This window comes from Anomaloglossus baeobatrachus, chromosome 12, assembly GCF_048569485.1.
Source record: "Anomaloglossus baeobatrachus isolate aAnoBae1 chromosome 12, aAnoBae1.hap1, whole genome shotgun sequence".
NCBI classification, from domain to species: Eukaryota; Metazoa; Chordata; class Amphibia; order Anura; family Aromobatidae; genus Anomaloglossus; species Anomaloglossus baeobatrachus.
In genome coordinates this window covers 82,499,091-82,523,225 of record NC_134364.1, presented here as the reverse complement: position 1 = coordinate 82,523,225, position 24,135 = coordinate 82,499,091, and the positions used below count along the sequence as shown (strand labels likewise).

Sequence of the window (24,135 nt, the reverse complement as noted above, 5' to 3'; positions counted from 1 at the left end):
GCATCCCAGAGTCACGGCTCTGCACGGACGTCAGTCCCAGACAGCCTAAGCGGGCTCACTATGAGCGGCCTCGGTTTCATCAGGGTCCTAGCAGAAGGACTCGCTGTGTAATGAGGCGGAAGTAGCGGCTCAGGATTCTGATCCTGAGACCGCTCTCAATCTGGATACACCTGATCGTGACGCCATAGTAAATAATCTTATAGCGTCCATCTATAGAATGTGGGTTATTTCTCACAGCTCCTCCAGTGGAGGAGTCAGCTTCACGTATTTTTCTGGACCACTCTGCCTTCAGAGAGGCAGTCCAGGAACACCACGCTTATCCAGATATGCGCTTCTCCAAACGGCTTAGGATACACGTTATCCCTGTCCCCTGACTTGGTCAAGGACTGGACCCAGTGTCCCAAGCGGCATCCTCCAATCTCCAGGCTTGTAGCTAGATCCATAGTTGCAGTGGGAGATGGAACTGCACTCAAAGATGCCACTGACAGACAGATGGATCTCTGGTCGAAAGCCATCTATGAGGCTGTCGGCGCACTGTTGGCTCCGGCATTCTCTCCCTTGGGGCACTCCAAGCTATTTCAGCTTGTCTTACACAGATTGACACGGTTACACGTACATCTGTGCCGCAGGTGGCATCCTTAACCTCTCAAATGTCTGCATTTGTTTCTTACGCGATTCAGGTTGTCCTGGACTCTGCGAACCGTGCGGCGGTAGCCTCCGCTACTCCGTGTTTTTAAGCAGAGCCTGGTCTGCTCGTTAAGTGAATGGAAGGCAGATTCTGCTTCCAAAAAAGGTTGCCTAACCAGTTGCCTTTTTCTGCTGACCGACTGTTTGGTGAGCGTTGGATGTAACCATTAAACAGTCCAGGGGTAAGGATTTATCCTTTCCTCAGCCCGGACACAACAAACCCCAACAGAGCAAGAGGCAGTCGGGGTTTTCGGCCTTTTCGAGGCTCGGGCAGGTCCCATTTTTCCTCGTCCAATGTGGACTCAAAAGGATCAGAGGAGCTCAGATTCTTAGCGGGCTCAGTCACGCCCAAAAAAGCGACAGTCTGAAAACCCGCTTCCAAGGCGGCTTCCTCATGACTTGCGGCCTCGGTCGGTAGCAGGCTCTCCCGCCTTGGCGATATTTAGCTGCCATAGGTCAATGACCATTGAGTGTAAGACATTCTGTCTCACGGGTACAGGATAGAGCTCACTTCTCGTCCTCCAACTCGATTCTTCAGAATTTCTCCACCTCCCGGCCGAGCCGCTGCTCTTCTGCAAACAGGGTGCACTCTATAGGCAGAAAGAGTGATGACCCCCGTTCCTCTTCAGGAACAAGGTCACGGTTTTTACCCCAAATTCTTTGCGGTACCTATAACAACGGGCCGTTCCGTCCCGTTCTGGATCTAAAAATGCTCAGCAAGCTCGTGGACACCAGGCGGTTCCGGATGGAATCCCTCCGCCATGTCATCGCCTCAAGGTCCCAAGGATATTTCCTAGCATCATTAGGCATCAAGGATGCTTATCCACACGTGCCGATTGATCCAGAGCACTAGCGTTTCTACGCTTCGTTATAGGAGACGAACACCTTCTGTTCGTAGCTCTACCTTCCGGCTAGCGACAGTCCCACTGGTCTTCACCAAGGTCAGGGCAGCAGTAGTCACAGTCCTGCACTCTCAGGGTCACTCTGTGATCCCGTATTTAGACGATCTACTTGTCAAGGCACTCTCTTAGGAAACATGCCAACACTGCCCGAACGTTGCGCTGGAGACTCTCTAGAGTTTTGGGTGGATCATCAACTTTTTAAAGTCAGATCCGACCCCGACCCTATCGATAACATATCTAGGCATAGAGTTTCTTACTCTCTCAGCGATAGTGAAGCTTCCGCTAGACAAACAGCATTCACTACGGGCTGCAAGCTCTTCTTTAAGAACCAGTCGCACACATTGAGACGCCTCATGCACTTCCTACGTAAGATGGTAGCAATGGAGGCAGTTCCTTTCGCGCAGTTTTACTGCGTCCACTACAATGGGACATTCTCCGCCAATGGGACGAGGAGTCGACGTCCCTCAACAGAGTCGTCGTTCTTTCTCAGGCGGCCAAGGAATCTCTACGGTGGTGGCTTCTTCCCACCTCTTGGTCAAAAAGAAGGCCCTTCCTATCCCCATCCTGGGCGATAGTTACGACAGACGCGAGTCTATCAGGGTGGGGAGCAGTTTTTCTCCACTACAGCGCTCAGGGTACGTAGACTCAGCAAGAGTCCACCCTTCAGATCAATGTTCTTGAACACAGAGCAGTGTATCTTGCCCTACAAACCTTCCAACAGCGGCTGGAAAGCAAGCATATCCGACTTCAGTCGGACAGCTCCACAGCGGTGGCATACATCAACCACCAAGGAAGAAGCGCAACCGGCAAGCCTTCCAGGAAGTCCGGCAGGTTCTGATGTGGGTGGAAGACACGGCATCCACCATATCCACAATTCACATCCCAAGTGTGGAAACTAGGAAGCTGACTTCCTAAGTCGCTGGGGTGTGGCCGAAAGAGTATGGTCTCCTCACCCGGACGGGTTTCAGGAGATCTGGCGCCGCTGACAGAGGCCGGACGTCGATCTAATGGCGTCACGGCACAACAACAATGTGCCAGCTTCATGGCACGGTTTCACAATCATCGAGCTCTGGCGGCAAACGCCTTAGTTCAGCATTGGTCGCAGTTCCAGCTACCTTAGGTGCCACCTCTGGCATTGTTGCCCAGAGTACTGCGCTAGATCAAGACCGACTGCGGCCGCGCCATCCTCGTCGCTACAGATTGGCCGAGGATGTTGTGGTTCTCGGTTCTGTGGTGCCTCACGGTAGGCTAACCGGGGGCACTACCAGACCAATCAGACTGGCTGTCTCAAGGGCCATTCTTCCATTTGAATTCTACGGCCCTCAACCGGATGGTGTGGCATTGAGTCCTGGAACCTAGTGTCGTCAGGATTACCTCAGGACGTGGTTGCCACCATGAGACAGGCTAGCATACCAACGTCCGCCAAGATTGACCACAGGACGTGGAAGATATTCTTATCTCGGTGCTCGGCGCAGGGTGTTTCTCCCTGGCCGGTTGCATCGTCTATGTTTCCTTCCTTCCTGCAATCTAGGTAGGAAAATGGGTTGTCGCTCAGTTCCCTTTAGGGACAAGTCTCAGCGCTATCTGTATTTTTTCAGAAACGACGACTTCCTCAGGTACGCACGTTCCTACGGGGAGTTTGTCTTCTCAGCACTCCGTACAAGCGGCCGTTAGAGCCCTGAGATCTGAACAAGGTTCTAATTGCTCTCCAGATGCCGCCTTTCGAGCCTTTGAAGGATGTCTCCCTTCCCGCTTTTCACGGGAAGTGGCCTTCTAGTAACGGTCTCGTCTCTTAGGAGAGTTTCCGAGCTAGCAACGCTCTCATACAAACTCCCTTCCTGGTCCTTCACCAGGACAGGGTAGTTCTGCGTCCGGTTCCGGAATTTCTCCCTAAGGTGGTATCCCACTTTCATATCAATCAGGATATCACCTCACCTTCTTTGTGTCCTCGTCCAGTCCATCAATTTCAGAAAGATTTGCATCTGTTGGTTCTGGTGAGAGCACTCAGGTTCTACTTCCCGCATGGCGCTCCTGCGCCACCCGGATGCACTCTTTGTCCTTGTCGCTGGTCGGCGTAAACAGTCGCAAGCTTCCAAATCCACCCTTGCTCGGGGGATCGAGGAACAAATTCTTGAAACCTACAGTTCTACTGGGCTTCTGGTTCTCTCAAGGCCGAAGGCCCATTCTACCAGAGCCGTGGGTGCATCCTGGACATTACGGCACCAGGCTACGGCTCAGCAGGTGTGTCAGGCACCTACCTGATTGGGTCTGCATACTTTTACCAAGCATTTTCAGGTGCATACCTACGCTTCGGCAGACGCCAGCCTAGGTAGATAAGTCCTTCAGGCGGCAATTGCCCACCTGTAGGAAAGGGCTGTTTGACGGCCCTATCACGAGGTATTCTTTTACCCACCCAGGGACTGCTTTTGGACGTCCCAATTGTCTGGGTCTCCCAATTAGGAGCGAAAAAGAAGAAGGGAATTTTGTTTACTTACCGTAAATTCCTTTTCTTCTAGCTCCAATTGGGAGACCCAGCACCCGCCCTGTTTTCTCTGGGTTTTTCTGTTTTTTCGGGTACACATGTTGTTCATGTGGTATGGTTCAGTTCTCCGATGTTTCCTCGGATTGAATTGGTCTTTAAACCAGTTATTGGCTTTCCTCCTTCTTGCTTTGGCACTAAAACTGGTGAGCCAGTGATCCCACTGGGGGTGTATAGCCAGAAGGGGAGGGGCCTTACACTTTTAAGTGTAATACTTTGTGTGGCCTCCAGAGGCAATAGCTATACACCCAATTGTCTGGGTCTCCCAATTGGAGCTAGAAGAAAAGGAATTTACGGTAAGTAAACAAAATTCCCTTCTTTATAATCTGAAAAATACGGTATGTACCTGTATTGTGCAGATGATTTATTTTCCTGTCCATATCTGTTTTAGTGTATTGAAGGGGAGAATACATGGAGAGATTTAATGAAGACCGCCCTGGAAAACCTAATTGTGCTGCTAAAGGATGAAAATACCATCTCCCCTTATGAAATGTGCAGCAGTGGTTTGGTGCAGGCGCTGCTCACCGTCCTTAACAATGTACGTATTCTTGGGAATGTTTAGACTTGGTTTTCAGACGAATAATGTCCGCATGTTTTATACAGCTAAGGTGGGACATGCCATAGTAAATATAATTAAACATTATTAAAAAAAAAAACCAAACCAATAATAATCAGGTGATCCATTGACCATAAACATGTAAGCAACAATGGGACCTTGAAGGGGTCTTTCAGGACTTGAACATTGATGGTCCGTCCTTAGGATAGGTCATTAATGTCTGATTGGTGGCGTGTGACACCCAGCACCCACGATGATCAGCTGTTCCCGGTGTTGGTGGCTTGATTGGTGAGCTACACAGTTCTGTCACTGTAAGGCCCTGTGCACACACTGTGTGTTTTTTTGTTGTTTTTTTTTAAATCTGCATCAAAATCTGCATGCCTCTCCTGAAGCCAGCAAAGTCTATGGGATTTTAGATTTGCTGTGCACACGGTGCATTTTTTTCCCTTGCGATTTTGGTGCAGAAAAAATCAGCAGCATGGCAATTATAGGTCAGGTTTTTTTTACCCATTGAGTTCAATTCATTGACTTTCTTGATGGCCCACAAAACCACATCAAAACCACACCAAACTGCCACAGCGTGCAGAAAATTTCTGCACATGGCCTAAGGGGTACTTTGCACGCTGCGACATCGCTAGTCAATGCTAGCGATGCCGAGCGCTATAGTCCCCACCCCCGTCGCACATGCGATATCTTGTGATAGCTGGCATAGCGAACATTATCGCTACGGCAGCTTCACACACACTTACCTGCCCTGCGACGTTGCTCTGGCCGGCGACCCGCCTCCTTACTAAGGGGGCGGGTCGTGCGGCGTCACAACGACGTCACACGGCAGGCGGCCAATAGAAGCGGAGGGGCGGAAATGAGCGGGACGTAAACATCCCGCCCACCTCCTTCCTTCCTCATTGCAGCCGGGACACAGGTAAGGAGATTTTCCTTGCTCCTGCGGCTTCATACACAGCGATGTGTGCTGCCGCAGGAACGAGGAACAACATCGTACCTCCTGATGCAGCGACATTATGGAAATGACCGACACTACACCGATCACCGATTTACGACTCTTTTGCGAACGTTTATTGGCGCATCTAGGCTTTACACGTTGCAATGTCGTTACTGGAGCCGGATGTGCGTCACTTTCGATTTGACCCCGACGTGCAAAGTACCCCTTAGAGTGGCTGAAGCCGGGTACTGCACATCTGCTCCCTATTGATTTGAATAGAGTGCGAATGTGGAGTACCCAGCTACAACCACTATACAGCTGATCGGTGGAGATGCCAGGTGTCGCACCCCCACTGATCAGATTTGGTGACCTATCCTAAGGATAGGCCATCAGTGTTAACGTCACAGACAAACCCCTCTAATGCTAAGATGCCATCAGATGAACATTGAGACACATGTTTATATTATATCCTGGCTTTAAACAACTTTACTGTTTTTAGAGTGAAGATTTTGAGGTGAAGCAGGACTGTGGACAGCTGGTGGAACGATTGAATGTGTTTAAAACTGCATTTAGTGAAAATGAAGATGATGAAAGGTATGTATACAATACTGAAGTGTAGCTAAACTGCTAGATTGGGAGGAAAATGAGGGGTGCGTCTTAAAATCCGAATATAGCGTACCGGGGAATGGGGGGGGGCTGTCTGTGCAGCTCTGTGTGCGGGTGGCCGAGTGCCTGTCAGTGCCGGCAGCCAGCTGCCTCTCTGTGCGGGTGGGTGGCCTGCTGGCTGCCACTCTGGACGGGTGGCTGTGCAGTAAGTGTCCCAGTCTGTCCGCGGTCCCGATTTCAAATGATGGCGCTGGGAGTCAGTGCGTGCGCAGATGGAGCTCTTGGACGAGAGCTCCATCTGCGCATGCGCTGCTCTGGGCGCCATCATTTGAACCGGGACTGCGGACAGACTAGGACACTCACCGCACCGACCTGCTCTACCAGTAACCTGCCACCGCTGTCACTGACCCATTGCTGTCACTGACCCGCCACTGCCACCACTGACTTGCCGCTGACCCTACTGAGGCGCTGCCGTCAGCACGGACCTGCCGCCACTGCACGCACAGCCTCTGCCTCCTGTGACCCTGCTCCACCACAGCTGCCGCCCCCCTCCGGTAAGACAACACCGAAGTATAAGACAGACCCAATTTTTATTCTTTTTTTACCTTTTTTATCTCTGAATTTGGGGTGCGTCTTATAATATGAAAAATACGGTATATTTTAGATTGTAAAAATCTATGGAAAGTAATCTACAAGGCATGTCTGTTTTATTCCTCTGTATTAGGAAATGTAAAGTTGTATATTCTCTGTTTCCGCAGTCGACCAGCGATTGCACTGGTCAGGAAACTGATAGCAGTGCTTGAATCTATAGAGCGGCTGCCACTACATCTGTATGATACACCAGGGTCCAATTACAACCTACAGGTAAATGCCAATAATTGGAATACAGTTAAAAAGAAAATGGCCTTTATATTAAATTGCTCATTAATAAAACATTTGATTTAAATTCTTTTTTTTTTTTCCCTCTAAATCTATAACACTTTGTTTTGCTCAGATCTTGACTCGGAGGCTTCGATTTAGACTGGAGCGGGCCCCTGGAGAGACATCTCTTATTGATCGCACTGGTCGCATGCTGAAGATGGAGCCACTGGCAACTGTGGAGTCCCTAGAGCAGTATTTGCTTAAAATGGTGGGTTAACGACTAATTTAATGCTAGTTTGGGTTTGTTCCCGGATGCTGCACCTCATGCGGTTGACCCAACACCACATAGTGCTGGAGCCTACCTTTAGAAAACTTAAAATGGCTTGAAAATACAAATATCATTCTTGGTTCTTAAATGTGGGTTGCTTCAAAATGCCCAAAAAGTGTAAGCTATTGTATAGGGGTTCGTACGGTGCCTCATATGGCTTTCTGTTGGGTGCCAACGAATCAGTCACAGCACTGAGTAATTTCTTCATCGTTCCTTATGGGAGACCCAGACCATGGGTGTATAGCTTCTGCCTCCGGAGGACACACAAAGTACTACACTCAAACGTGTAGCTCCTCCCTCCTAGCATATACACCCTCTGGTAGCCAGTCCTAGCCAGTTTCAATGCTTTGTGTTCAGGAGGTCACACACACACACATGCATTCTCTGATTTTTGATTTTTGGATTTCAAAGATTTGGAAGAAAAGCGGGTCCAGTCTGGACTCCCGGCATGTCCCTTCTCACCCCACTGTGTCGGCGGTGCTGTTAAGGTTGATTTTCCAAGGCTGGAGCCTTCACATGCCGCGCTCCTTCACCATCCCCTGGGGCTCTGGCTTGAAGTGGGAGCCATCACGGTTCTCACTGCTTTGCAGGAGACCGGTCTCCATCCGCAGCCCTTTCAGGATTCTGCCGGACGGAGCGCTCACCTCCCAGGGACCTGGCACCTGCGTCTCACAAGCTAAGTACTGAGACGTTTTTACCACTGAAGGTGGTCTTTCCAGGGGTCCCTTGTACTTTATTTATTGGGGAGAGTGTGTTTTATGATTGTGGTAACATTTCCGGCCGGTTCTCCAGTTTTCACTGGAGAACCGCGCCGATGGTGCCTGCACGCCGGCCGCATGTTTAAATCTAGGCCCCGGCTTCGCCTGAGGCCTAGTTTCGGTTTCCACTGCCCCTGCATGTCAGTCATGCAGAGGGACAGTGCGGCTCCGCCCAGCGGCTGCTCAGTACAGGGAATGGACACTCCTCACTGAGGAAAGATTCCCTCCCCTGTCTGCATCATTTGCCCGCTCTCAGAGTAGGCCCCGCCCCCTCTCCTCGCTCCGGTCGCCATTTTCTCAGCGTTCTCAGTGTCTGCATAGGCACAGAGATACCACAGTGTGACAAATGGGGGCCTGGGCAGGGGGACTGGAGGGCACAGAAATGTATGTTAAACGGTCTGGCAAGCCACAACCTCCGGTTGTGCAGCTGCTTATATACTCTGTTTATATACTCTGCTGGGGGTCATTCTGGACAGAGCCCCCACTTCTGCAGCATGTCTCACATCAGAGCAAAGCTGCAAGGCTGTTCTTAATATGCACTGTATGTAGACTCGTACTGCCTGTACCGAGCACATAAACACAGTGGTCCCTCAGCCTGGAGGCTCATCATTGGTCCCTCCAGCTGCTCGACTCCGGTGGCTGAACCCCCGGTTTGGGTAGAATCCGCTCTTTCCAGGGGACAGCTGTCCCGGACTCTGCTGAGCATGCATTAGCCCCCTTCTCAGGGCGCTTCTGCTGCTACGGCTCGCTCAGCAAAGCTCACATGGTCTCAGACCCCGTCCTCCTAAAAGGAGACGCAGGGTCCCCTGTCCTTCCCCGTCCCGCAGCTCTGATTCACGAGCTTACTCTCTGGACGGGGAGGAGGTCTTTACTAGGGGCTCGGGCACTACTTCATGTACCATGGATCTGTCCGAAGGTGATGCAGATGCTAATGATTTGATTGCGTCCATTATATTTGTACTGGACCTCCATCCGCCTGTATCAGGGGAGCATCCCCCTCTGGCAGAAAGGCATCAGTATACCTTAAAGGGAACAAGGAGTGTGTTCCTTAACCACTCCAGTTTTCAGCCCACTGTGACCAAGCCCAGAGCCTGTACTGACAGACGCTCCCAAAGCGTGGTTCTGATGACTGTTTTCCCCCTCCACCAGAGGTGGTCAAGGGGTGGGCTCATTCACCAAGGGTGGTCCCTCCGGTGTCTAGACTTTCAGCCCGGATAGTTGTATCAGTGGCTGACGGCACCTCTCTAAGGATCCCACTGTACATTAATTCTGTACTGGACCTCAATCCACCAGAGTTTACCTTGCCTAGGAGAACAAGGAGTGTGTTCCTTAACCACTCCAGTTTTCAGGCCTCTGTGACCAAGCCCAGGGTCTGCTCTGACAAACGCTTCCCAAGGTGTGGTTCTGATGACAGTTTTCCCTTTCCACCAGTGGTGGTCAAGGAGTGGGCTCATTCACCAAAGGTGGCTCAGCCCGGACCGTTGTATCAGTGGCTGATGGCTCCTTACTTAAGGTTTTGCTGTCCGCCAGGTTGGCCTTCTGGCCAAATCTGTATGGAGGCGGCAGGAGCCTCGTTCTCCTCAGCTTTTGCAGCAGTGCGGGCTTCAAAGCCATCTCTGCTTCTCTAGAGGAGATGCATTCCCTCACTGGGACTCTATGCCCGAAATGGTTGCCTTAACTTCCAGACTTCAGTCTTTTCATCCTATGTCATGTCTGCCATGCTGGAGACTCTCACCGCACTGCGGTGGCCTCGGCTAATTTCCTCGCTATCCGCAGGCTCCTGTGGCTTCGGAAGTGGAAGGCAGATGCTTCTAAAGAAGTTCCTTGCTGGGCTCCCTTTTGTTGGGACCAGACTTTTCGGGAACAACTGGATGAAATTATTAAGGAATCTCTTGGCGGGAAGAGTTCTTCCATGCCACAAACCTAAACCAGGCAGAAACCTGTCCAGGGAAGGAATCAGTCGAGATTTCGTTCCTCCATCTGATCGTTCTCTAAGCCCTCGGCCTCGTCCACTAGCTCAGCCAAGGATCGTAAACCCAAATGGCGCACGAAGCCGCGTCTGCAGAAACCGCAGGAGATACTGCCACTAAGTCAGCCTCCTCCGGGCTATCTGGCCACGCCAGCAACGTCCTTGGTCGGTGGCAGGCTCTCCCACTTTGGCGACGTATGGTTTTATCACGTCTCCGATCAGTGGGTGCGGGATACCATCTCCCACGGCTACAGGATAGAATTCTATCCAGCCCGCCAAACAGATTTTTTTCTGTCAACTCCCCCCTGCTGCAAGGCCGCCGCCTTCTCACAGGCCGTGGCATTCTTGCAGGCCAATGGAGTAATTGTACCGGTTCCCGACTGGGAACGGTTCTGAGATTTCTGCTTAAATCTATTCCTAGTCCCCGAAGAGGGCGGTGCCTTCCGACCTGGATCTCAAGCTTCTCAAGCATGTTCAGGTGCGGCATTTTCGCATGGAGTCTCGGCGATCAATCTATGACCCAAGGAGATTCCCTAGCATCCATCGATATCAATTCGGGTGGCTTGTCATTCTGTCCAAGTCCACTCTAACTTCGACCCAGAAGTTCACGTACCCAGGGACGCAATTCGAGACTCTGTCGGCACTTGTGAGGCTGCCCTTAGTCAAACAGCAGTCCCTCCGCTGGCGGTCGACGTCGTTCCATCAGGCACCTAATACAGGTGCTGGATCAGATGGTGGCGTCAATGGAAGCGATTCCCTTGCCCAGTTCCACCTGCGTCCTCTGCGGCTGGATATTTTCCGCTGTTGGAACAAGCGGATTTCCTCCTTCACGGGGTGGTGGCTTCGCCACAGACCAGGGGCTCGTTTCAGTGGTGGCTTCGGCCCCTCTGTCTCAGGGACGCTCCTTCCTGGCCCCGTCCTGGGTGATCCTCACCAGGATGCTAGTCTATCCGGCTGGGGAGCAGTATATCTCCACCATGGAGCGCAGGGCACTTGGACTCTGTCCAAATCAGCCCTCTGGATCAATGTGCTGGTAATCAGAGCTGTGTTTCTAGCTCTCTGAGCCTTTCACCATCTGTTGGCGGCCAGGCACATTCGAGTCCAGTCAGACAACGCGACAGCGTTTGCCTACATCAACTTCCAGGGCGGGACACTCAGCCGCCTGGCAATGTTGGAGGCTCAACGCATTCTTCAGTGGACGAAGGACTCCTAGTCCACCATATTCGCAGCCCACATCCCAGACGTGGAAAACTGTGAGGCAGATTATCTCAGCCGTCAAACCGTGGCTCCACGATCCTCAGGTTTTTGCGGCATACGCACTGGTTCAAGTTTGGTTCCAGCTTCGTCTGTCTTACGTGTTTCACCCTCTAGCTCTTGCCCAGAGTCCTGCGCAAGATCAGAAAGGAGGGCCGTCGGGTCATTCTCATACTCCAGACTGACCCAGGCAAGCTTGGTACCCTGACCTGCTCCATCTGTCCGTAGAGGTGCCATGGCATCTCCTGGACTGTCCAGACCTTCTCTCACGAGGTCCGTCTTTCCGCCAGAATCCTGCGGCTCTCAGATTGACGGCGTGGCTTTTGAGTCCTGGATCGTGACGACTTCTGGTATCCCTCCTGAAGTCATCTCCACTATGACTCGAGCTCCGAAGTATCCTTTGGCCTTTTTGGCCTTTTTGGCCTTGCCGACCCTCCTGTCCCTTCTACAAGTCCGGTCTGCAGCTAGGACTATCCCTCAATTCCCTTAAGGGACAGGTCTCTGCTCTGTCAGTGTTGTGCCAGCAGCGTATCGCCTGGCTGGCTCAGGTGCGCTCCTTCATGCAGGGCGCATCTCACACCATTCCGCCTTTCCGGCGGCCTTGGAGCCCTGGGACCTTAATCGGTCCTCACGGCTTCCGGAAACCCCCCTTTGAGCCTCTTAGGGAGGTTTCTTTGTTTCGTTTTTTCACAGAAAGTGGCCTTTTCTAGTGGCCATAATTTCCCTCAAGAGAGTCTCCGTTTTGGCTGCACTCTCTTCGGAGTTACCCCCTTTTTTGGTTTTTCATCAAGACAAGGTGGTTCTCCGTCCGACTCCGGACTTTCTCCCTAAGGTGGTTGCTGCTTCCACCTTAACCGGGGCATTTTCCCTGCCTTCCTTTTGTCCGGCTCCTTTTCATCGCTTTGAAAAGGCGTTGCATACTCTGGATCTGGTGCGGGCGCTCCGGATCTATGTGTCTCGCACCGCTGTTCTTAGGCGGTGCACCTCTCTTTTGTGCTGACCATTGGTCAGCGTAAGGGCCTCTCGGCATCTAAGCCGACCCTGGCTCGTTGGATTAGGTCGGCCATTTCCGATACCTACCAGTGTATTCAAGTGCCTCCCCCGCCGGGGATCAAGGCACACTTGACCAGAGCTGTCGGTGCCGCTTAGGCTTTCACGCCCAGGCTGCGGCTCAGCAGGTCTGTCAGACTGCCACTTAGATTAGTCTGCATACCTTTTCGAAGCACTACCAAGTGCATGCTCATGCTTCGGCAGATGCGAGCTTGGGCAGACGCATCCTTTCAGGCGGCCGTCGCCCATTTGTGAAGTTAGGTTTCGCCTACTTCTCAGTTTTTCTGTTTATTCCCACCCATGGACTGCTTTAGAACGTCACATGGTCTGGGTCTCCCATAAGGAACGATGAAGAAAAAGAGAATTTTGTTACTTACCGTAAATTCTTTTTCTTATAGTTCCGACATGGGAGACCCAGCACCCTCCCTATTGCCTGTTGGCAGGTTTCTTCTTCCGTGTGTTTTCACCGGCTGTTGTTGTTGTAGACAGAGGTTCCGGTTGTTCCGGGTTTTGCTCTGTCTCTACTTGTGGGTGGATGTCCTCCTTCAGCTTTTGCACTAAACTGGCTAGGACTGGCTACCAGGGGGTGTATATGCTAGGAGAGAGGAGCTACACGTTTGAGTGTAGTACTTTGTGTGTCCTCCGGAGGCAGAAGCTATACACCCATGGTCTGGGTCTCCCATGTCGGAACTATAAGAAAAAGAATTTACGGTAAGTAACAAAATTCTCTTTTCTTCAGCGCTCTATTGGGAGGCCCAGACGATTGGGTGTATAGCACTGCCTCCGGAGGCCACACAAAGCAATTACACTAAAAAGTGTAAGGCCCCTCCCCTTCTGGCTATACACCCCCAGTGGGATCACTGGCTCACCAGTTTTCTGCTTTGTGCGAAGGAGGTCAGACATCCACGCATAGCTCCACTGTTTGTAGTCAGCAGTAGCTGCTGGCTATATCGGATGGAAGAAAAGAGGGCCCATATGGGGCCCCCAGCATGCTCCCTTCTCACCCGCGGTGGTGCTTGTAAGGTTGAGGTACCTATTGCTGGTACAGAGGCTGGAGCCCACATGCTGTTTTCCTTCCACATCCCCTGGTGGGCTCTGTGGAAGTGGGATCTTGCCGGCCCCCAAGCCCTGAGGCCGGGCTCCATCCACAGACCCAGAGAACCTGCTGGATTTGGAGCGGGAGTGACGTTCAGGGACAAGGCCCTGCAACTTTCAGGTACTCTGTGTCCCCGGCAGGCACGGACACTCTCAAGGCTTGCTGAGCGTTATAGTGCGCCGGGGACAGTAGCGCTGTGCGCTGGGGTTAGGTCACTGCAGCTTTGCTGAGTGACGTTACATGTTGGGAACTACTGCGCCGACCGCTACTGGAGCGGCGGCGCAGCTGCGACTTGTGGTGCGCCGGGGACTTTGCGCCGACCGCGCTTTTACGGCGGCGGCGCTTCTAACTTTAGCCCCCGGCTTCTGCGGCCTAGCGCCGCTTCGTTCCCGCCCCCACCCTGTCAATCAGGATAGGGGAGAGACGCTGCTCAATTGGCAGCGCCGAGGGCTGGAGCTCTATTTACATGCTCCAGCCCTCTCACTAGGCACAGTGGGAAGCAGGCTTCCCGCTCTTCGTCTGTATACGCCCAGGGCCCGCCCCCCCTCTCCACAAGGACGCCGGCAGCCATTACACATGCGGTCTGGCTGGGGAAAGGCAGCAGGCTCTGGGAGACCCAGACTAAAGGGATTTCGGCGACCACACACCCGCTCCTAAGCGGGCGGTAAGCTGCACTTTAGTGCTGGCCCCACTAGTGCCTCAGTGTTATATTAGTGTACTTTTTTCTTAGTACCATATATATATATATAGTTGCACTGTAAGGTCGCTTCTTGGCTGGACACCCTGTACTGCTCTGAGGAGGCAGCAACATGTCATCCGCAAAACGCAAGGGTGCCAAGGCACAGGCTGTGTACACTGTTTGTACTGCATGTGGGGCTGATCTACCGGCAGGCTCCAAAGACTCACATTGTATGCAATGTTCAGTCCCAGTGGCACTCCGTCAGCCAGAGCCTATGGTGGTAGTGGCCCAGGCAGAGACGCCTGTGAACCCTGCCCCGGTGACGGGGACAGACTTTGCAGTTTTTGCTGATAAAATGTCTGTGACTATGTCAAAAATCCTGGAGACCTTGCAGTCCAGGCCAGTTACTCAGACCATGGACACTGCTGTGTCTATGCTCTCCGGTCCCCCTCAGTTGGAACTAATCCGTACTTCAAGGGGGTCTCAAGCATCACAGGCTGAAGTCTCTGACTCAGATGACAGTCCCAGGCAGCCTAAGCGAGCTCGCTGGGAAAGACCCTCCACGTCATCACACTGCTCAGGGTCTCAGCGAGAAGAGTCTCTCTGTGATGAGACTGAGGATGGTGATCAGGATTCTAATCCTGAGGCTCCTTTCAATCTGGATGCCCCTGATGGTGACGCCATGGTTAATGACCTTATATCGGCAATTAATAGACTGTTGGATATTTCTCCCCCAGCCCCTTCTGCAGAGGAGGCAGCTGCCCAGCAGGAGAAGTTCCATTTCCTGTATCCCAAGCGTAAATTAAGTGCTTTTTTTGGACCACTCTGACTTCAGAGAATCGATCCAGAAACACGACGCTCACCCAGACAAGCGTTTCTCTAAACGTTCTAAGGATACCCGTTATCCTTTTCCCTCTGAGGTGGCCAAACGCTGGACCCAGTGTCCAAAGGTGGATCCCCCAATTTCCAAGCTTGCGGCTAGATCCATAGTCGCAGTAGAGGATGGCGCTTCACTTAAAGATGCCAACGACAGACAGATGGACCTTTGGTTGAAATCTGTCTATGAAGCTATCGGCGCGTCGTTTGCTCCAGCATTCGCGGCCGTGTGGGCACTCCAAGCTATTTCAGCTGGTTTAGCACAGGTGGATGCTATCATACATCCAGCAGTGCCGCAAGTGGCGTCCCTAACTTCGCAAATGTCTGCGTTTGCGACCTATGCTATCAATGCTGTCCTAGAATCTACGAGCCGTACCGCTATGGCGTCCGCCAATTCTGTGGTTTTGCGCAGAGCCTTGTGGTTAAAGGACTGGAAAGCAGATGCTGGTTCCAAAAAATGCTTAACCAGCTTGCCATTATCTAGAGACAGACTGTTTGGTGAGCCATTGGCTGAAATCATAAAACAGTCCAAGGGTAAGGACTCTTCCTTACCACAGCCCAGAGCAAGTAAACCTCAACAGAAAAAGTGGCAGTCGAGGTTTCGGTCCTTTCGAGGCTCGGGCAAGGCCCAATTCTCCTCGTCCAAAAGGACTCAGAAAGAACAAGGGAGCTCAGATTCCTGGCGGGCTCACTCACGCCCCAGGAAAGCAAATGGAGGAACCGCTTCCAAAGCGGCTACCTCATGACTTTCGGCCTCCTCCCTCCGCATCCTCGGTCGGTGGCAGGCTCTCCCGCTTTTGCGACATTTGGCTGTCACAGGTCAAAGACCGGTGGGTAACAGACATTTTGTCTCGCGGGTACAGAATCGAGTTCAGTTCTCGGCCTCCACTTCGGTTCTTCAGAACCTCCCCACACCCCAACCGAGCAGATGCCCTGCGGCAGGCGGTGGACTCTCTAAGAGCAGAAGGAGTCGTGATCCCTGTCCCCCCTCAGGAACGGGGGCGAGGATTTTACTCCAATCTCTTTGTGGTTCCAAAAAAGGACGGCTCCTTCCGTCCTGTTCTGGACCTAAAACTGCTCAACAAGCATGTGAACGCCAGGCGGTTCCGGATGGAATCCCTCCGCTCAGTCATTGCCTCAATGTCTCAAGGAGATTTCCTAGCATCAATAGACATCAAAGATGCTTATCTCCACGTGCCGATTGCTACAGAGCACCAACGCTTTCTACGCTTCGTGATAGGAGACGACCATCTTCAGTTCGTAGCTCTGCCATTTGGTCTGGCGACAGCCCCTCGGGTGTTCACCAAGATCATGGCAGCAGTGGTAGCAGTCTTGCACTCTCACGGACACTCTGTGATCCCTTACTTGGACGATCTACTGGTCAAGGCACCCTCTCAAGAGGCATGCCAACTCAGCCTGAATGTTGCACTGGAGACTCTCCAGGCGTTCGGGTGGATCATCAACTTCCCAAAGTCAAATCTGTCACCGACCCAATCACTAACGTATCTTGGCATGGAGTTTCATACTCTCTCAGCGATCGTGAAGCTTCCGCTGGACAAGCAGCGGTCTCTACAGACTGGGGTGCAGGCTCTCCTTCAAAGTCAGTCGCACTCCTTGAGACGCCTCATGCACTTCCTCGGGAAGATGGTGGCGGCAATAGAGGCGGTTCCGTTTGCGCAGTTTCATCTGCGTCCACTTCAATGGGACATTCTCCGCCAATGGGACGGGAAGTCAACATCCCTGGACAGGAAAGTCTCCCTTTCCCAGACGGCCAAGGACTCTCTGCAGTGGTGGCTTCTTCCCACCTCATTATCACAGGGAAGATCCTTCCTACCACCGTCTTGGGCGGTGGTCACGACAGACGCGAGTCTGTCAGGGTGGGGAGCAGTCTTTCTCCACCACAGGGCTCAGGGTACGTGGACTCGGCAGGAGTCCACCCTTCAGATCAATGTTCTGGAAATCAGAGCAGTGTATCTTGCCCTACTAGCCTTCCAGCAGTGGCTGGAAGGAAGGCAGATCCGAATTCAGTCGGACAACTCCACAGCGGTGGCATACATCAACCACCAAGGGGGGACACGCAGTCGGCAAGCCTTCCAGGAAGTCCGGCGGATTCTGATGTGGGTGGAAGCCACAGCCTCCACCATATCCGCAGTTCACATCCCCGGCGTAGAAAACTGGGAAGCAGACTTCCTCAGTCGCCAGGGCATGGACGCAGGGGAATGGTCCCTTCACCCAGACGTGTTTCAGGAAATCTGTCGCCGCTGGGGGGTGCCGGACGTCGACCTAATGGCGTCACGGCACAACAACAAGGTCCCAACCTTCATGGCACGGTCTCGCGATCAAAGAGCGCTGGCGGCAGACGCCCTAGTGCAAGATTGGTAGCAGTTCCGGCTCCCTTATGTGTTTCCACCTCTGGCACTCTTGCCCAGAGTGCTACGCAAGATCAGATCCGATTGCAGCCGCGTCATACTTGTCGCCCCAGACTGGCCGAGGAGGGCGTGGTATCCGGATCTGTGGCAGCTCACGGTCGGCCAACCGTGGGCACTCCCAGACCGACCAGACTTACTGTCCCAAGGGCCGTTTTTCCATCGGAATTCTGCGGCCCTGAACCTGACTGTGTGGCCATTGAGTCCTGGATCCTAGCGTCTTCAGGATTGTCCCAAGGGGTCGTTGCCACCATGAGACAGGCTAGGAAGCCCACGTCCGCTAAGATCTACCACAGAACGTGGAGGATATTCTTATCCTGGTCTTCTGCTCAGGGAGTGTCTCCCTGGCCATTTGCATTGCCTACCTTTCTTTCTTTCCTGCAATCTGGGTTAGAAAAAGGTTTGTCGCTCGGCTCCCTTAAAGGTCAGGTCTCGGCGCTATCCGTCTTTTTTCAGAGGCGTTTGGCACGCCTTCCTAAGGTGCGCACGTTCCTACAGGGGGTTTGCCATATCGTACCCCCGTACAAGCGGCCGTTAGATCCATGGGATCTGAACAGGGTACTAGTTGCCCTCCAGAAGCCGCCCTTCGAGCCTCTGAGGGAGGTTTCACTTTCTAGACTATCACAGAAAGTGGCTTTTCTGGTAGCGATCACATCTCTTCGGAGAGTGTCTGAGCTGGCAGCACTATCATCCAAGGCTCCCTTCCTGGTCTTCCACCAGGACAAGGTTGTGCTGCGCCCCATTCAGGAGTTTCTCCCGAAGGTGGTATCCTCTTTTCATCTTAATCAGGATATCTCTTTGCCTTCGTTTTGTCCTCATGCAGTTCATCGGTATGAGAAAGATTTACATTTGTTAGATCTGGTGAGAGCACTCAGAATCTACATTTCCCGCACGGCGCCCTTGCGCCGTTCGGATGCACTCTTTGTCCTTGTCGCTGGTAAGCGCAAAGGGTCGCAGGCTTCTAAGGCCACCCTGGCTCGATGGATCAAAGAACCAATTCTTGAAGCCTACCGTTCTGCTGGGCTTCCGGTTCCATCAGGGCTGAAGGCCCATTCTACCAGAGCCGTGGGTGCATCCTGGGCATTACGACACCAGGCTACGGCTCAACAGGTGTGCCAGGCAGCTACCTGGTCGAGTCTGCACACTTTCACCAAACATTATCAGGTGCATACCTATGCTTCGGCGGACGCCAGCCTAGGTAGAAGAGTCCTGCAGGCGGCAGTTGCCTCCCCGTAGGGGAGGGCTGTCTTGCAGCTCTAACATGAGGTATTTCTTTACCCACCCAGGGACAGCTTTTGGACGTCCCAATCGTCTGGGTCTCCCAATAGAGCGCTGAAGAAGAAGGGAATTTTGTTACTTACCGTAAATTCCTTTTCTTCTAGCTCTTATTGGGAGACCCAGCACCCGCCCTGTTGTCCTTCGGGATTTTTGGTTTGTTTGCGGGTACACATGTTGTTCATGTTGAACGGTTTTCAGTTCTCCGATGTTACTCGGAGAGAATTTGTTTAAACCAGTTATTGGCTTTCCTCCTTCTTGCTTTTGCACTAAAACTGGTGAGCCAGTGATCCCACTGGGGGTGTATAGCCAGAAGGGGAGGGGCCTTACACTTTTTAGTGTAATTGCTTTGTGTGGCCTCCGGAGGCAGTGCTATACACCCAATCGTCTGGGTCTCCCAATAAGAGCTAGAAGAAAAGGAATTTACGGTAAGTAACAAAATTCCCTTCTTTCTTCCTAATTTTCAAGTGTCAACTGTAAAAAGGTGTCTGGCTGTATAGGTAGACCTCTGATATCTTGTAATTTTGTGTTTAAAAGGGAACTGTACTTTAGATAAACTGACAACCTCCTGAGTCCGAGTGGTAGAAGAAGCAGGGGGGGAGTGACTGCAGTTCTCGCCCCCTGATCACCTCCCAATTCAGCGTGGTAGAAGAAACACAGGAGGGAGTGGTGGCAGCTCCTGCCTCTTGATAATCTCCCAATTCAGGGTAGTAGAAGGAGGAGGGAGTGACTGCAGCTCCAGCCCCCTGATCACCTCCCAATTCAAGTTGGTGGTAGAAATAGGGCGAGTGACTGCAGCTCCTGCCTCTGAAGGACCTCCCGATTCAGGGGGTAGAAGAAGGTGAAGTGACTGCAGCTCCTGCCTCCAGATTCAGGGGGGTAGAAGAAGGTGCAGTGACTGCAGCTCCTGCCTCCGGATTCAGGGGGGTAGAAGAAGGTGGAGTGACTGCAGCTCCTGCCTCCGGATTCAGGGGGGTAGAAGAAGGTGGAGTGACTGCAGCTCCTGCCTCCGGATTCAGGGTGGTAGATGAAGGTGGAGTGACTGCAGCTCCTGCCTCGATTCAGGGGGATAGAAGAAGGGGGAGTGACTGCAGCTCCTGCCTCCGGATTCAGGGGGGTAGAAGAAGGTGGAGTGACTGCAGCTCCTGCCTCCGAATGACCTCCGGATTCAGGGGGGCAGAAGAAGGTGCGGCTCCTGCCTCCTAATGACCTCCGGATTCAGGGTGGTAAATGAAGCATGGTGGAGTGACCACAGGCCCCTGATGACCACCTTTTTGAAACCTCCCAGTGTGTGCTGGGAGATGCAAACAGAAGGTCATTGGAAATAAAAAATAATCCATAAACTAGGAGTTGGTGTAGAGCGGGATCAGTTTGGAATTTTTAAGTAATGTTAATTCCCAATTTTTTTTTTTAATTAGACTGTTAGCAGCTGATGTCTAAGCTTTGTGCAGTAGGGGTGTAGGCGTAAGGTTATCTGTGTGACTGCATACTGAGATAGCTGTTACACAATAACAGGGACCGCCTGTCTGACTACAAGGTATACAGTGTATCCACCCATATCCCGTCCACCGCCATGAACTTGAGAACGGCGGCAGCTATAGGCATAGAAGTGGTGTCTAGGTATAGTAAAGTAGCCATGCGCTATGCAATGAAACCACTTATAGTGCCACCTGGTGGAAAACAATGGAATTAGCATTTTTATCTTGAAAATGGAACGAGATTGAGAAAAAACGTGAATTACAAAGTTGTAGGGCATCATCAATTCAATACGAATTGACACCTTGCATACAGAAATGCTATGATATGAATCCCATGACCCCTCAAAACATTAAATGCTGGTCACGCATATGGCGCTCATTTAACATTGATGCTCAAAGTGGCCGCCGTCAGCTGCAATGCACATCTGGACTCTGCACAGCATACTGTATCTTGCTGCACGTTGTGCAATATGGTAGGTGACACGTTTGCACAAGCATCTGTGATACGTTGTCGTAGGTCCTGCAATGTTGGTGGAGGGGTCGCATACACCTGCTGCTTGATGTGACCTCACAGAAAGAAGTCTAATGGGGTCAGGTCAGGTGAGCGTGGAGGCCACTCCACACAGCCACCATACCCAATGACTTGTAGGAAGGTCTCCATGAGGTATCGCTTCACGTCCGCAGCCTTGGGAGTTTTACACGTTCTAATCATAGCATTTCTATGTGCAAGGTGTCGATTCGTATTGAATTGATGATGCCCTACAACTTTGTAATTCACTTATTTCTTTTTCGCTCCTAATTGGGAGACCCAGACAATTGGGTGTATAGCTATTGCCTCCGGAGGCCACACAAAGTATTACACTTAAAAGTGTAAGGCCCCTCCCCTTCTGGCTATACACCCCCAGTGGGATCACTGGCTCACCAGTTTTGTGCTTTGTGCGAAGGAGGCAACACATCCACGCATAGCTCCACTTTTTAGTCAGCAGCAGCTGCTGACTATGTCGGATGGAAGAAAAGAGGGCCCATACTAAGGGCCCCCAGCATGCTCCCTTCTCACCCCACTGTATGTCGGAGGTGTTTGTAAGGTTGAGGTACCCATTGCGGGTACGGCGGCAGGAGCCCACATGCTGATTCCTTCCCCATCCCTTTTTACAGGGCTCTGGGTGAAGTGGGATTTACCGGTCTCCAGGCACTGAGACCGTGCTCCATCTACAGCCCCTGGAGAAGATGCTGGATGGAGCGGAGTACATCAGGGACATGGCCCTGCTTCCTCAAGGTACTCTGTGTCCCCGTGCATTTGGCGCTCACACCGCAGCATGCTGGGTGTTGTAGTGCGCCGGGGGACATCAGCGCTGCGGCGCCTGTGCCATGGCCTCATTCAGCTTCGCTGAAGCAGGCTCACTTATGGGAATTGGTCGCGCCGGCCGCTGGGACTGCGGCGCGGCTGGCACTTGTAGTGCGCCGGGGACTTCAGCGCGGCCTGCGCTTTTACGGCGGCCGCGCTGATAACTAGAGTCCCCGGCTTTTGCGGCCTGCTTCCGTTCGTTCCCGCCCCCAGACCTGCCAGTCAGGAGAGGGGCGGGACGCTGGCCACTTCTAGGAATCGGTCGCGCCGGCCGCTGGGACTGCGGCGCGGCTGGCACTTGTGGTGCGCCGGGGACTTCAGCGCGGCCCGCGCTTTTACGGCGGCCGCGCTGTTAACTCGAGTCCCCGGCTTCTGGGCCTAGTCTCCCTTCGTTACCGCCCACAGCCCTGACAGTCAGGGTAGGGGCGTGACGCTGCATAGCATAGCAGCGCTGAGAGCTGGAGTATGTTTTGCATACTCCACCCCTCTCACTGTGTGCACTGTGAATCCGGATTCCCGCACTTTCTCAGGCACGCCCACGGCTTCCTTCTCTACAAGGACGCCGGCAGCCATTAGTGTCAGTTTCTGTACGATACAGAGACAAGTGTGGAAGACCCTGGCATTCTGATAGTCACACAATCGCTGCAACAGGCGTTAAGCAGCACCTGTGGTGCTAACCCCACTAGTGCAGAAGTGCACTTATAGATATGCTTGTAATATATATATTGCACTGTTTGGTCGCACGTTGTATATACCCTCCTGGATTATGCGGAGGAGTTATCAGCATATTCTCTGTGTAAAACAAAGGTGCAGAACCACATGTTTTTCTATGCAGCTGGTACAGCATGTACGGCTATACGGCCGGCAGGTTACATAGACTCCCATTGTATGCACTAATGGCCAGGGGATGAGGACGGTGTCTGCAGTATTTACTGACAGTTTTTCTGAGACTATGGCTATGATACTAGAAGCCTAGCAGTCCGGACATGTCTCTCACAATATGGACACTGTTGAATCATTGATCCATGACCCCCTCAGTGTGAACAACTAACAGCTCCGGGAATGTCACACGCATCCCAGAGTCACGGCTCTGCACGGACGTCAGTCCCAGACAGCCTAAGCGGGCTCACTATGAGCGGCCTCGGTTTCATCAGGGTCCTACCAGAGGACTCTCTGTGTAATGAGGCGGAAGTAGCGGCTCAGGATTCTGATCCTGAGACCGCTCTCAATCTGGATACACCTGATCGTGACGCCATAGTAAATAATCTTATAGCGTCCATCTATAGAATGTTGGTTATTTCTCACCCAGCTCCTCCAGTGGAGGAGTCAGCTTCACGTATTTTTCTGGACCACTCTGCCTTCAGAGAGGCAGTCCAGAAACACCACGCTTATCCAGATATGCGCTTCTCCAAACGGCTTAGGATACACGTTATCCCTGTCCCCTGACTTGGTCAAGGACTGGACCCAGTGTCCCAAGCGGCATCCTCCAATCTCCAGGCTTGTAGCTAGATCCATAGTTGCAGTGGGAGATGGAGCTGCACTCAAAGATGCCACTGACAGACAGATGGATCTCTGGTCGAAATCCATCTATGAGGCTGTCGGCGCACCGTTGGCTCCGGCATTCTCTCCCTTGGGGCACTCCAAGCTATTTCAGCTTGTCTTACACAGATTGACACGGTTACACGTACATCTGTGCCGCAGGTGGCATCCTTAACCTCTCAAATGTCTGCATTTGTTTCTTACGCGATTCAGGTTGTCCTGGACTCTGCGAACCGTGCGGCGGTAGCCTCCGCTACTCCGTGTTTTTAAGCAGAGCCTGGTCTGCTCGTTAAGTGAATGGAAGGCAGATTCTGCTTCCAAAAAAGGTTGCTTAACCAGTTGCCTTTTTCTGCTGACCGACTGTTTGGTGAGCGTTGGATGTAACCATTAAACAGTCCAGGGGTAAGGATTCATCCTTTCCTCAGCCCGGACACAACAAACCCCAACAGAGCAAGAGGCAGTCGGGGTTTCGGTCTTTTCGAGGCTCGGGCAGGTCCCATTTTTCCTCGTCCAATGTGGACTCAAAAGGATCAGAGGAGCTCAGATTCTTAGCGGGCTCAGTCACGCCCAAAAAAGCGACAGTCTGAAAACCCGCTTCCAAGGCGGCTTCCTCATGACTTGCGGCCTCGGTCGGTAGCAGGCTCTCCCGCCTTGGCGATATTTAGCTGCCATAGGTCAATGACCATTGGGTGTGAGACATTCTGTCTCACGGGTACAGGATAGAGCTCACTTCTCGTCCTCCAACTCGATTCTTCAGAATTTCTCCACCTCCCGGCCGAGCCGCTGCTCTTCTGCAAACAGGGTGCACTCTATAGGCAGAAAGAGTGATGACCCCCGTTCCTCTTCAGGAACAAGGTCACGGTTTTTACCCCAAATTCTTTGCGGTACCTATAACAACGGGCCGTTCCGTCCCGTTCTGGATCTAAAACTGCTCAGCAAGCTCGTGGACACCAGGCGGTTCCGGATGGAAT

At 52.4% G+C, this 24,135-nt stretch overlaps 1 protein-coding gene across 8 annotated transcripts in view; it reads left to right on the top strand.

The window, feature by feature from the left end:
• Nucleotides 1–24,135, top strand: part of HECTD1 (HECT domain E3 ubiquitin protein ligase 1) — a 247,790-nt gene that overhangs the window by 76,352 nt on the left and 147,303 nt on the right. For all 8 annotated transcript variants that reach the window (XM_075330091.1, XM_075330086.1, XM_075330090.1 and 5 more), the window contains exons 17-20: nucleotides 4,520–4,666; nucleotides 6,124–6,218; nucleotides 6,989–7,094; nucleotides 7,225–7,359. In XM_075330091.1, coding sequence (XP_075186206.1) covers nucleotides 4,520–4,666; nucleotides 6,124–6,218; nucleotides 6,989–7,094; nucleotides 7,225–7,359 — 483 coding nt within the window. The remainder of the gene's footprint in view (nucleotides 1–4,519; nucleotides 4,667–6,123; nucleotides 6,219–6,988; nucleotides 7,095–7,224; nucleotides 7,360–24,135) is intronic.